Source organism: Rhynchophorus ferrugineus, unplaced genomic scaffold, assembly GCF_030347505.1.
Source record: "Rhynchophorus ferrugineus isolate W39M unplaced genomic scaffold, kcgeb_rfMv2 rfM9, whole genome shotgun sequence".
NCBI classification, from domain to species: domain Eukaryota; kingdom Metazoa; phylum Arthropoda; class Insecta; order Coleoptera; family Curculionidae; genus Rhynchophorus; species Rhynchophorus ferrugineus.
The window spans coordinates 10,032,440-10,046,675 of NW_027472588.1; the positions used below are offsets into that span (position 1 = coordinate 10,032,440).

General features: G+C 32.8%; 1 protein-coding gene across 2 annotated transcripts in view; it reads right to left on the bottom strand.

The window, feature by feature from the left end:
- Positions 1 to 1,561: 1,561 nt before the first annotated feature.
- The window catches only part of kkv (hyaluronan synthase-like protein kkv), a 64,323-nt gene continuing 51,648 nt past the window's right edge, over positions 1,562 to 14,236 (bottom strand). Inside the window, exons 7-17 of one of the 2 annotated variants that reach the window (XM_076413062.1) lie at positions 13,775 to 13,945; positions 13,407 to 13,673; positions 11,298 to 11,496; positions 10,807 to 11,239; positions 8,331 to 8,636; positions 8,033 to 8,277; positions 7,672 to 7,978; positions 5,727 to 5,903; positions 2,573 to 2,737; positions 2,270 to 2,513; positions 1,562 to 2,202 (exon numbers count right to left, since the gene is read on the bottom strand). In XM_076413062.1, coding sequence (XP_076269177.1) covers positions 1,871 to 2,202; positions 2,270 to 2,513; positions 2,573 to 2,737; positions 5,727 to 5,903; positions 7,672 to 7,978; positions 8,033 to 8,277; positions 8,331 to 8,636; positions 10,807 to 11,239; positions 11,298 to 11,496; positions 13,407 to 13,673; positions 13,775 to 13,945 — 2,846 coding nt within the window. In that variant the 3' untranslated portion in view covers positions 1,562 to 1,870. Of the gene's footprint in view, positions 2,203 to 2,269; positions 2,514 to 2,572; positions 2,738 to 5,726; positions 5,904 to 6,080; positions 6,258 to 7,671; positions 7,979 to 8,032; positions 8,278 to 8,330; positions 8,637 to 10,806; positions 11,240 to 11,297; positions 11,497 to 13,406; positions 13,674 to 13,774; positions 13,946 to 14,236 lie in introns of both variants that reach the window. The other variant, XM_076413061.1, reaches the window with a different exon arrangement.

The following is a 14,236-nucleotide window of genomic DNA, read 5'->3' on the forward strand; positions in this document are numbered from 1 at the left end:
TAGTGGTTTCCTCTTTCATTACCCTGTCTTAATTATAATCGTCAGCATTGAATCATAAACCAAAATTCATAAAGTTTTATTCAATCACAGTCACTTTCAGAAATACTAGTCAAGTTAATAACCAAGCTGTTTATTTCCAATCTATTAAAAACTTGCCCAAGATTCTACCATTTGTCGATTTCTTATTCAATGTGTCTGATCGAGCTCATACAAACAGAAGGTGTTATTTTCGACAATGCTTCTTTCCATAAATCCAGACAGTTATTGTTTGAATATCCTCCTCGACCTGAATGTCTATTGTAATAATTCTTTGCAATGACCCATATCAACTTAATTGGGTTAAAAATGCAGTGATAGGGAGGAAGACGTAATACTCTGTGGCCATAATATTCAGTATTGTGATCTAGTATGTATTTTTTCTCAGGCTTAATTCTAAAAAAATAAATTACATAAAATGCAATTAAATATTTCATTTATATTTACCGAGTAATAATTTGAAATAGTTCATTCTTTAACATGATATCCTCGAAACTTATTTTATGTACTTTTTTTTATTTACTACCATTCCTTAATTGCGATTGTATTCTTTTAAAAGCAATCTCTGGAAGTTCCATTAAACCTCTTCGTGGGTTATCTTTACACTACTTAAATCCTATATTATCCAACAATGTATGAACGGATGTTCGACATCTCTTAAATAGCTGTATATCTTTTGGATCTTTGTGGATACTTTCCAGACTAACAATTTTATATGAAATAATTGTATTACATTATGTTTCGATTGAAAAAATTACTTACTGTTTTATACATTCGTCACCTGTTTCACATAAACACGGCTTCTTTTTGGAGAATTTAAGATTTTATTGTTTTTTATTTTTTGAGATATTTTAGTGGCCGTGTCCGTATTAATATACAGTGCAGCTGCAAGGCGCAAAACATATTTTCACTAAAAACCGCCGCTATTTCAAACTCATTAAAACAAAGCGTTAAAACCACGTTTGCCGATTTATAACCCGTAATTATAATATTTTGAGGAATTTTCAGGCGTTTGGCAAACGGACAACTGTTGCAGGCTAATTACATGTCCGTTACATGTTCGAATTTTCCTAACAGTATTCTAGCTCTTTTTAAATAGAATAAAATGACAAGGATAATATTGTCTGACTGTAAAACGAAATTACAACTTTAGACAGACATATATTGACACTCGGGTCACTGCTATTTTGAATTGTCTATATATCTTCATACAGTTACTGTATAACAATTCATATGAATAAAAGTGACATTGACAGTTTTTCGTTTTTTTTAATATATTTGATACGTAGAAATTAATATATTCATACAATATAGTCATTGATACAATAACACTTTGCTTTCATCAGTTTCTTGTTAATTTCATCTTTTATTACATTTGAAGAACTATGTCAAATTTAACCAAATTTATATTACAGAAAAGCGCACGCATACAAAGAACAGCCATACATTTTCTAGTTTCTTTTGGTGCAACTTTTTATCGGGATTATTTTTATACATTCGTCATTTAGAAATTAGAAACAAAAGAAACGTATACTAGTTTTTTATTCAATTTTATCACATAATGAAGCCTTAATATAATTATAAATATCATTGAACTAGACAAAATATACATTTTTATAAAAAATTGAGCTTTATAAAGCGCTTACGTATAGTCTTATAAAAACGAAGAGGTAAGAATATAAAAAAAAATTACAAAAGATAAAAACCACTTATGTCTATGGCAGTAAGGAGTATCTTATGTTGAGAATACGGTATAGGTAAAAGTTATTGGAGTAGTATTGAGTATTATGAGAGTACTTTTCGGCAGTGTTTTCTACAATGGTTTTTCTAATATTTACATTCTGCTGTTGGTGCCTTTCCATTGTATGTTATTTCTCGGTTGCATTTGCAATGAGTTCCTGCTACCGTACGTGCTTTCCTCTTCGAACGCTTTATTGGTGTGGCCGTTCTCGAATATTTCTTTAGCGGGTATGCTGCTGGCCACGCTGCTCCTGTGATTTCTCGTCAAATTGTTAACATTGTTGTTCGTCATGGTAAAGTCGCTTTTAGCTCCCAGTGTTTTCATTTGCGATTTCCTGCGTTCAGCCATTACGGAATTGACACGCACCTCCAGAGCTTTCATGGTTTCGCGACGCATAGTCATTCTTCGACTTAGAACTGGAGTACCTAAAATGATATCGCGAAAATCGGCATTGGGTTAACGCATTCAGGAGATATTTTAGGGTCAACTTACCTCCGTTGGGATTAGCATTCAGTTTGGCGAATCGTTTCTTGAAAGCCACGTCCAGAGTTCCGATTTGTCGTTTCTTTTGAGCCGCCCGCTCGATATTGTGGATGGTTTTTCTGCGTCCGATTCTATCAGGTCCCGATCCGGAATCGTCATAATCACCGTCATCAATTCCTTGTAATTTCTGTAGCTGTTTCACGATTTCCACGGCTTGCTTGTCAAGTAGAGCGTTAGGAGACATTTCTTCTTTCTGGGGAACCAGAAATAATTAGCTTTTTTAAAGAGTATAATAAAATGTTTTTTTTCTACCTTCTTACTACACAAGTTTAAGTCGGTTGATGCTAAGATATGAGCGATTGTACCGAATCTATGGAATAACATAGCCACAAACTGAATCACCAAAATCAGGGCAAAGAAGAATACAAAAACAAGACCGATGGGTTCCAATTGTAAGTATTCTTTGGTAATGTGTACCTAAACAAGGAAAAAAGAGATTAAAAGGGGAATTAACCCATATTTGTTTACAAAAAGTTACAAATATTAAATCATATTTTAAAATTACATAAGTTTTAAGAGAAATAATTTATAACATTCATAACATCAAGTGTATAATATAAGTTAAAATATTTCTATCTACATTTATGTACAACCCTTATGTTTAATCAAATAACGATATACATGTAAATTAGCAGATTATTTATTTTCTGTCATATATATTTGACCTTTAACATGTTGTCAAATTAATGTCAAAATAAAACTGTCAAAGTTTTATGTTAACTTAAAAATATATTTTATATTCAAGATAAAATAAGTTAATATTAACTGAAAAAATATATCAAATATATATTCATAATATTCGTCTGCTAAAGTATATGAGGCTATAGTAAAAATTCATGCAAATAACATTGCATTAATAGCATACAACCAAATGTTAAAATGTTATAATTTACGTATTGTTGTGTAGTTTAATTCACTTTTTTTATAATTTATTTTGTAAATCGATGTCTATGTGTTTTGAAGTTATAAGAATTATTTAATAAAAATACTTTTAATAAAATATATTTTGATGTATAAGTAGTTGTTTATAGTGTTTAAAAATTATAATTAATTGTAAAATTATGGTAATAAATATTCCACGGTTTGTTAAATAATTTAATATTAATAATTTTTTAAAAGAATATTGATTAAATATTTTTATTAAACAATTTTTGGTACTTAAACATAATTTTAATCTAGTGATCTAAATTAAAAACGGTATTTAGTGTGTTACCACAACATTATAGAGAATTATTGTTGAGAAATAGGACAGAAAGGTGCATTTTTCATGCCGGAAATCAAAGGACATATAAATGAAGACTAGGATGATTGACGTTGATGGTTCTAAAATTTGCTTAGTAAGAGGACTTGACCAAATATGTAGAATAGTTAAAATTTAGAAGAAAATGTGTCTTTATTAATTATTTACTTGTGGCGAACAATTTGCTCTAATGAAACAGGTGTGAGTATAGTGTATGATCATTTTCACCAAAATGTTGTATTTTTTTTTTCGTGAATTACTAGCGGATTACATAAATTACAACATTTTAGTTGGGAGTAATATGTTTCAGAATGATTATCATTCGTGTTAGAATAACAAACAAGGTGTGAGACATATATATAGTGCTGATATTAACACTTTCCATGTTAATTTTACCATTAACCATCACTGGATGCAAATATAGTCAAACTGGCGGAAAGGTATGCATTGGAGGTGATTAATCACATAGGATGTCAATGTGATTTGTAATTTATACAAATACAGTTTCGAGTTTACTGTTTCTAATAATGATTCGGAAGAAAATATAGTGTAGAAGCGTATGTTTGGTTTTTAGTGAGTCATACATTATTAAGAATGACAGCATGCACATTGTCTAAGGTCCTGGTCAATTGTATCAAGTCTCAAGTCTTCTGTAAGTCGTAAATGAATGTTTAAAACAAATTTATGACAAAACATATTTATCTATTTATGGTATTTAAATGATATTAGTTATGATAATGATTAATAATTACATGCACAGTCGTTGATTTTGCATAATTTTCTGGGCATGTTACATTTAAAGGGTAAATATTAGCAGTTATGTTTTAAATGAGATAAAACTAATTGACGCTTAATGATGTTAACGAGCGGTAGGGTTTATGTATGCCTAGTTTCCTATGTTTCCTTTTCAAATATTATTGTAAGTTTAAATGACATCTGACAAATTTTTACATGGCTTTGAGTTATTTAATGGAATTTAAAAAGAACTTAATTATTTAATATGTGGATGTATAATTAGAATATATTATTAAATAATGTAAAATGTATATTATGATAATGATAAATAATTACAGACAGTTGGTGATTCTCCATAACTTTACTTAGATAACTCCTTAACTTAGATTTAAAGGGATAATATTAATAGATAAGCTATAAATGAGATAAAATAATTGACGTTAGCGACGTCCAGAAACCATAGGCTTTGTTGTTTGGTTAGTTGCCTATATTTGCTTTTTAAATATTTGTTGGTTTAAATTGTGGGTTTATCATAACACTTTGAATGCCTTTATTTGAATTATTTACTACACCTATTATACTGACGTTGACAGTTAATGATAACACTGAATTTTTTATAATAATAAGAAGTTATTCTAAAATGTATATTATGTAAATAATGTAAAGCGGTAGGATCTGCTGTATGAATAGTTGCCTAAGCTTGCTTTTAAGACAATTAAAGGAAGTTTAAATGGTGTATTATAAGTCTTTAAAAGTATTTATTTGGGCTATTTTAAAGCTTTTATGAAATTAGTGTCTACACATTATACAGATGCTGACAGTTAATGATAGTATTAAAATATTTGCTGACAATAAAAAGATATTGTAAAATTTTTATTATGTAGAAAATGTAAAATGTATATTTGTTTCAAAAAAGTTCTAAAACACAGGCTTTTGAAATATAAAATATAACCGTTTAAATGACATTTAGATGAAGTAGTCATTATTAATAATTACGTTGAAGACCAGCAGGGCTTGTTGTATGAATAGTTGCCTATGCTGGTTTTTTAAATATTGAATCAGTTTATGACAAACCTTTATAAAAACATTTGTTTTAGTTATTTTACTTACATACAATATTTGATATCCCGATGTAAAAATCACATTATAATTAGTATATATTATATTCAAACATAGAATATAACCCTTTAAATGACATTTCGATGAGGTATGACGTAACTTGATACATCGATGCTTAGTAAATGAAGAAGTGAGGTTGGTTTAGTGAAGTCAGTCTGTCTTTTAACCATTTAAGTGTTGACCATCGAATAGATAACAGTAAACCACGCTGTACTAGGATAAATTACGGGAAGAATTAAGTCCCAGGCGGAGAGACTTATTAGTATCCAAGTTCCAGAATAGAAGACAACATTCATAAAGACCTTTAAATACCTCAGAGGTCTCCTCAATGTACGTAATATTAGTTCGTACTCCGAGGGGCCACTTAACGTGGATCTGATCCTTGTTAAGTTGTAACAAGAACACGACTAATACAAACAGAGCATTGAACATGAAGAAAGCAAATACCGACTTATTGCGAAGCTCAATAAGATCCTTCGCTATACGGTCCTGGAAAAAGTTAAAAATCGGATTAGTTTCGTGTCGTGGTAGGGTCACTTGGTACGTTGGCGGTTTCTGAAAAGCTTTCGTGGTCCGTATTTACACTTTCCTACCGGTATAAGCGGTGCTGCTACGCTACTGTTCTTACTAAGCGCCAAAGTTACCAAGTAAACCCCTACTAGTTACCTCTTGGGAGCTTTCGTCGTACGTTATGTTGGTCCTCACGCCGAACGGCCATTTTATATGGAGGTGGTCCTTTTTCAGGGTCAGTAAGAACACGATAAGAACGAAAAGGGCGTTCATCATAAAGAAAGCGAATACTGATTGGTCTCTAAGCTCTTTTAGATCTGCTGCTATACGGGCCTATAATTTGGCAAAGTTGGGTTAGAATTTTGATCATTAACTACGAGTGGTTTCAAGCGTAATTGTCAACAAAGAACTTAACACTCAAATTGTACAACATGGGGCAAAAGTACCGTTACCATTTTGATTGCTTATAATTTTTCTCAAAGAAAAAATAAGTTAGTTTGGTTTTCACAAAAACTTTATTTCGTCTTTACATTTTTTTTCATTATGATTGAAAAATTATATCGGCTAAATGGTGACCGCGACTTGGTATGCAACTTTAGGCTGTTTTTAAGGCATTTTCCTGATATCTTGCAACATCTGAGGCTGAATTTCTTCAATTTCGTGACGAATATTGCTTTTAAGATGAGGCCTGTCTGCTGTTGTACCGTTTGATGCAAAAATGGGGCATGTGCTTCAGATTGGGGAATCGCTCAGTAAACGAACCTTATTAACTATGATATTGATCGAGCTTGTTTGAGCTTCATTATAATGAAATCATTTTTAATTAAATATTAAGAAGTTACTATTTGTTGTAATTTGTTTTTCTATTATTAAAACATATCCGAGGTTTTTTAACATGTTTACAAGATTCTTCCAGTTTGTGGTTGCTTCTTTTGTTTCTGCAACCAATTGCACTGATTTATTTTGATTCACAGTTTTTTGTCCAGAATTATATTTTGACAATAGTGGCACACCTGCTTGTATTTTCCTCAAGTCAGAATAGGCATCTTCTTGTTTAACACTAAAGTATCTTTCAGTTATATTTGACACTAAAATTTTTGAATATTGGTCATGGAAAAGCATTTTAATCTTACGTTTTACACCCTCATGCCAAAATTTATCGGAGCTTGACCAACATCTAAACATATTACAGAACAAACTTTCTTTTCTTCTAGTGATTGTTCTATGGCATTGGTGATTCTGTGAAACTGATCGTGGAATGTTGTTTCTTGAGACCAAGTTGATGATCCGGAATAAGATGTTTTTGACCAACGTTTGGTTGGATCCTTTTCAATAAAAGTTGAATGGCCCACGAGATGGCTTTCTTGGTTTAGGAATCATAATTATTTCAGCCATCATTCACAGTTTTATTAGGTTGATGATCTTAATTAGTGTTTTTCTTGGAAGTTCCTTTAATATTTTTCTGGTAACAAGGACACTTAATGAAAGCAGATCAGTAACATCAGTAACTGATAAAACTGGTAATTGTTTGTGATAAATAATCAGAAATTTTATCATTTTATAAAACGGAATAATAAACATCACTTGTTAAATCAGAAATTATAAATTTTGCTCGTTCTAATTAGTGTTAGTTCTATTGTTTGAATTACCTTGTACTGTTTTAGATAAGAAAACTTTAAATATTACGTGTAGAATAAAGCCCTTTTCGTTGGGATTGAATATGATCATGACAGATTTTCAGTGTTACCTTCTCCTCCTTGTTTTCGTCCAGTGGGAACAAATACTTGTCAAGTAAATCTTTCCAGAACTGTAGTTCGTTGCTGCTCAAGAACTCCACCTCTCCCTTACCGACGTCGGGATCTTCAATCCAGTAGGGATTCACCAAATCGTCTCGTTTATTCTGTGGTACGGTTGATGTGCTTTCGGAGTCCGATTCGGACGAGGCGTCCTCTGCCGGTTCTTCGTTGACGGCGCTCAGGTGGTGATGGTCTCCGTGTCTTGAAGAAGCGGACATGCTGCGTTTTCTTGATGCGTGACCGGATGGGTCCACAATCCTGAGAAACAAGCTTGGTTAGTGTCTGATATGTTGTAATAAGTTCAGTGAATACTTTTCGATAGAATCCAAGCGTTTTGCCAGTAAGTCGAGTGATTCTCCAATATGGATGAGCTGTGCCTTTTCATCTCCGGCCTTTTGGTGTGTACAAAGCATACATTTGAAGAGACCCGCTAAAGATATCTCGATGCTGCCCTCGTCGTCATCGCTGGTGCCACCGCTTTGCAGAAAACCGAGCAAGGACTTTTGTTTAGCTTTCTTCTTAGCCTCTTCAGCTTGTTTCTTCTCCTCCTCCAGTTCCTAAAGTTAAATTATTCGTGAGAGGGGTATTAAATTAGAGTTAGTTTAGTTACCTTCTTGGTTTTCTTCACTGCTACTTCACGAGTTCCCCATGATACGTTGTTCAGATTGATAATAGAGTAAAGGATCAAGAGCAAGTACATAGAAGGTATAGATAACAGGTATATCAGTCCAGGAACGATGCACCAAAATTCTTGCGGATGTATGCAGGCAGCTATGAAGAACGACCCCGTCATAGCTATCAAGAAAATGGCCGACGGCGAACCGATGCCGTCCTCTCTCAATTGGAGGGCAGTACCAACGATTACAGCCATCATGATCAGAGCGTAACAGGTCGAGAGGATTTGAGCAACAATAAGCTGAAAAGGAACAAGTGTAAGTCTTTAATATAGGCAAGAGTTCTGGATATTTTTGTTGGTCAAAAAGTATCAGTGTAAGCAACTGTTATTTCTCTATATAAAATAACTGTTTTCCATTTAATGCTGTTGAGTATTCAATGTAAAGAGATACTAATCATGGTACCCCTCAAAATCGTATTTCGAGGTTAATGACATGAAAATGAATAATGAATCTTGAAAACAAAAAGCAATGTTTTCAAGAAAACTTATGCAAAAATCCATAAAAAATTATAGTGATTCTGCTCTGTCACATCTCCAATGTCGGTTTTGCTTTCGGCGATTTAAAAGTGACGATTTTAATACCAATGAAAAAAAAAACTCTGCAAAGAAAGTCTGGAGGATCAAAAAAGATCGAAGATACTGATGAATTGCTAGACCAGATGGGCGAAAACCCAGTTGAAACTCTCAAAGAACTTTCAGAAAGATTAGCATGTGAAGAATCAACTATTTTTAGGAGTTACTAGAATATGCTATGGGAAAGAAAACACTATGTCGAACTATTTCACCATTATAATTTTATTGCTGGTCAGGCAATCAAAGAGTTTTTTTTATGGAATATTGTGACTGGTGATGAAAAATTTCATGAGCTAGTCCAGGAGAATCATCCCCATCAACAGCGAAGTGTAATATTCACGCCCATACAATTTTGCTATGCATATTGTGGTATCTCTCTTTCTAGTTTCTGAAATGTCACAGTAATTTTACACCTATTTATTCAAAATACAAATTTTAGACTTTTTGTTGTATAATACGTAACAGTTTTCAGGATAAAATGTAATAATTATTATGTTACGAATATGAATGATAAGTGTATGATATATTTTTGGATTAAAGAACTTATTAGTATGATAACAGGGAATTTTAAATATAATAAAACAAATAGACATAACTCTAGCATATGCTATTAAATTAAGGGTACTAAAGAAATTTCTTAATTTTATTTATCAATAAAATTTGATATCTGCATGGTAAAATCTGTTTAAGAACCAATCAAGTGTCTTCACAACAATTTTTTACTTTAGTACCCTTTACAGGTGTCAAAAATGCATATTTAAACCAACCAATTAAATTACTAGAATGTCAATACCAATACCACCTGGATATTGGCCGTGGTAAAACTTTTCTTTAGAGACACCTATTGAGTTTTCTCTCTATTATTCTACGATTCAACCAAACCAAAACCAAAACGTCATAGTTTTTTCGACATGATAACGCGATATTTCTATAATATAGATGAGAATGATGGAAACTATTTTAATTAAATTACATTGTATTAATTTTTCTCACTAAAAACCTTTTTAAAGTGAAACATTATCAGAATCAAATGACCACCTAATAGATTAATAGTTTCTGAATGAATTTTCCATAAAAATTATGTTTTAATTTTCTTTTTGTTAGATGTTGAAATCGCAGGTGCGTTCCGATTACGCTACGCAATATTAGGAAATATACATCATTTGTGGGAAGGCTGAATTCAACTTATATTAATCAAAAGGAAGTACTGAATCATTTATATTTGTGTGAATGAAATAACATTGATATCATCAATGTTCTGTCATTGATGACACGTAAAGCTAATATTAGGATTTATTATTTAGTGGAAAAGTAGTTTCTTTCTATTAAAAGAAAGTGTTCATTCTACTTGGATTCAAAAAAAAACCTTACCTGTATGTTCGATTTACATGTGAAACAAACCAACATAAAGAACATGATTAGGTACATATAAAGCTAATATTGAGATTTATTTTTTAATGGAAAAGTAGTTTCTTTCTATTAAAAGAAAGTGTTCATACTACTTTGATTTAAAAAAAATTCCTTACTTATATATTGGATTTACATGTGAAACAAACCAACATAAAGAACATGATTGGGTACATGTAAAGCTAATATTGGGATATACTTTTTTAGTGGAAAAGTAGTTTCTTTCTATTAAAAGGAAATGTTCATTTTAGTTGAATTCAAAAAAAATTCCTTACCTGTATATTCGATTTACATGTGAAACAAACCAACATGAAGAACATGATTGGGTACATATAAATCTAATATTGGGATTTATTTTTTAATGGAAAAGTAGTTTCTTTCTATTAAAAGGAAATGTTCATTTTAGTTGAATTCAAAAAAAATTCCTTACCTGTATATTCGATTTACATGTGAAACAGACCAACATGAAGAACATGATTGGGTACAGGTTGTAGTAGAAACTGGTCCAATTGTCAATCTGGAAAGCAGCCACGAAGGCACCCACCAACATAAGGAATATAGTGCCGGGTCCAAGAATGGTACCGCCCATCAATAAGATCTGGTAACCGATGTATGGCATGGAGATGTTGTCGTTAACTTCAATCGTTCTCTTTGAGTCCATGAGTAAGTCCATAATGTTGGCGATGGTGGATGGTACCCATCGTCGACGTTGATTGTAAAACTCGTTGAAACCTTCTGGGGCGTGGGTATAGGCATCGGAAGCAGCCGAGTATTCTACACGATATCCTCTTTGTAGCAATAGGGTACATAACCAACGATCTTCTCCCTGATCGTACTGTACGTAATGTCTGGCCTCGGCGGAGCTGAAATCACAATAATTAGTACCCGTTTTGTGTCGAACCCGCATCAAATCATCATTACTGGGTAGTATATTTCTTCATGACGTTATCGTCCATAAGAGCCTTTCCTCTGAACAGCGAGAAACAACCGGGACTACAAAGTACACAACCGATGACGTGTTCGGTGGCCTTTTGAAGCCAATGACCAATAGCGTATTCGAAGAGTTGATACCAGACCATGGGGCCTGATCCGACGGGATGGATACGACCGCAAGCAGCACCTGAAATAACGAGTGTGCTCGTTTTATCTTTTATGGGGCTCGTGACTTATGCTAAAGCTGTTAAAGTGGCTTTATTGGATTTCGATATAGTTTGCATATTTTGTGTCAGGTTTTGTCGCTTTTAAGGTGCTGAATTTATGGGGGAATTAGGCAATTTAAGTATCTGCGATCACAACAATGTCTTTTGGATATTTTATTCTTGTTTATTTTATATGTTTTGCGTTGTTGTGGTTCTGTGGTACGTATTAATTTTTTGGCAAGTTGAATTTTATTTCTGTTGATATTTTGTCATTATTATATGTATATTGTTATTTTATTGATAAAATTAGAAAGCTTGGAGCTTAAAGAAAATTTTTACCAAAATCATCATCACTGGATAATAGTGTTCAGTTCTCAACCAATATAGCAGTATACCGTTGGACATCGAACTCTAGACTTTGGTCTAATATAACACCAAATCATTTTCTATGATTTCGAAGCCATTTTTGATAAGATTACTCTTGCTTTCTTATCGTGGAAATTAATTTTTTTTCTCGAAAACAAACCAAATTGGTTGTTATTGATCGACAATACTTTGGAAATACTTGGATTAACGTTAACATTATTTTATATGTATGAACAATATTGACAAGATGTTTAGTTTTTAATCTAATATTGTGCAGTATTTCTTTAATAGCAATTAATCATCTCATTTATTTTAATAGAACTGGTGACTTAAGGGTTTCAGCTCATTTCACAGAATTGCCATTTATACTTTATTTTAAACAGTATGGCTCTTCATTAAACTATTTTTTGAAAGAAGTTTTTTGAATTTTAGAATTCATGTGGTGGTAAGTGGTAGTAGCGTCCTTTCACTTAAGATGATTCGTGTGGAAGAAAATAACATGTTTCAAAGGATTTTATTGTAAATTCTTCAATATTTCCTAAAATATAATATCAGTAAGTTTAAAATATTTCGATGTTCTAACGAATCCAATGTGATATCCAAAGATATCACAGACAGTTGGGTGGAGGAAATGTTATGTGTTGGGCTGATATAGGTTTTGAAGGAAAGACTAAGTTATATTAAATTAATCGACGAACAATTGGCCAAATATAAAACAAATTCCTGGGCAATACTATATTTTTCATCATGGTCATGCTGCTGTTCATATTGCGCATAAAACGCATTTAACAAAAGTTTTAGCATTTTAAAGTGTTAATTGCATTAACTTACATCGTAAATTTTATCGAAAATTGTTGTCTTAAGCTAGTACGTGCTGTGTACTCAAATAATAAACAATCTAACAATGTTGAACAACTAAAAATGTCATTTAAGATAAGTGGAAAACGTTAGATTAAGATAATGGTAAGAGCCTCACTGTGAAATGTTGCTGAAGAGATTGATTGAAGTTGTGAAAAATAGAGGAGGATGGATTATTTTGTATGCCACCTGACTGTGCTATAGTTTTGCCACGTTTTTATGCGGAACCTATGTATAAGTAATTCACGTTCTTGAGTGATCTGAAAGCACAGAGCATTATCAGACTACCAAAATAGACATTGGTTTGGTTTGGTTAGATATACGAAAAAAATAAATAAATAGTTTAATAATTCTTAAAATTGGCTGTAAAGTGGATTTTTCGAGAAGTATTGATGGCATATATACTGTATATATACATTTTTAAGTTATTTAGTTCATATAGTTGAAAAATATATATAGTCTGTTCAAGAAAACATCCAATGTATATCTAGGGGACTTTAACTAGAAAAATGGGAAGGCAAAATCCGTTCCTGCATTGGCTGTTTTATTGAATGGAATAAATGTTACTTTTGTGATAAAAATTCTTGTTGTTTTGAATTATTGTTTCTGCTTTCATATTATGGTGTTCACGGAATATTTTAGTTTTTGTTATTATGCAATGGTTTACCTAAATTCTTGTTCTTTTTCATCAAATCGATAAGCAATAACACCGCAGACGGTTGGAAGTCAATGTCGCCGTCCAAAGTCAGCAGGTAGGTATTCTCGGCAATGGCTTCCTTCCGGTCCACCGAGATCGGTAATTCCATCAGCCTATGACCCAACAGGTAGTACATGTACATGACCTGGGACCAACGTTTTCTGTGCCTGATCTTCATCTTGTCCTTCAGATGTGCAATCATCTTGGTTTTTCCCGGTAGCTGCCAAATCAGACGACCTGAAAGCGATTAAATTTGATCAAGTCGGCCTTGACAAATCCCAGTCGGACGATGAATAATCGAACGAAAAGGATAAACGACAAACAAAGCTTCAACGCACCTCCGTAAGGCGTGGGGATCTTCTTCGGGGGCCTGACTCTGATATGGGTCTGGTGAATCTCGGAAGCGGCCTCGTCGATAGTCGCCACCAGGAGTTTAACGAACCTGTTGACTTGGGTGTCGTCATCGTTGTGATCCGCAATTTCGAAGGCGTCGTCGAAGAATATGTGAGCTGCAAGTGATGATGATAGCGCGTTAGGTATTCTGTTTAGTCATCGTATCGGAGAATATAGAACGGTACCAAACAAACTGCACGAGGGGGAAATTGATTGTTATTAAAAAATTGGTCGTTGGACCGCGTCGATTGTGAGACGAGATAGTGGAAATTAATTAAAAACGACAATGGAAATCGGTTTATTAAAAAATCGTTTCGTCGAGTCAGTTTGGCAAGAAAATAATTTCGGTTCTGTTTCATCTTCGATATTTACAAATACCAGTCTAATATTCTAGTTAAAAATAAGGC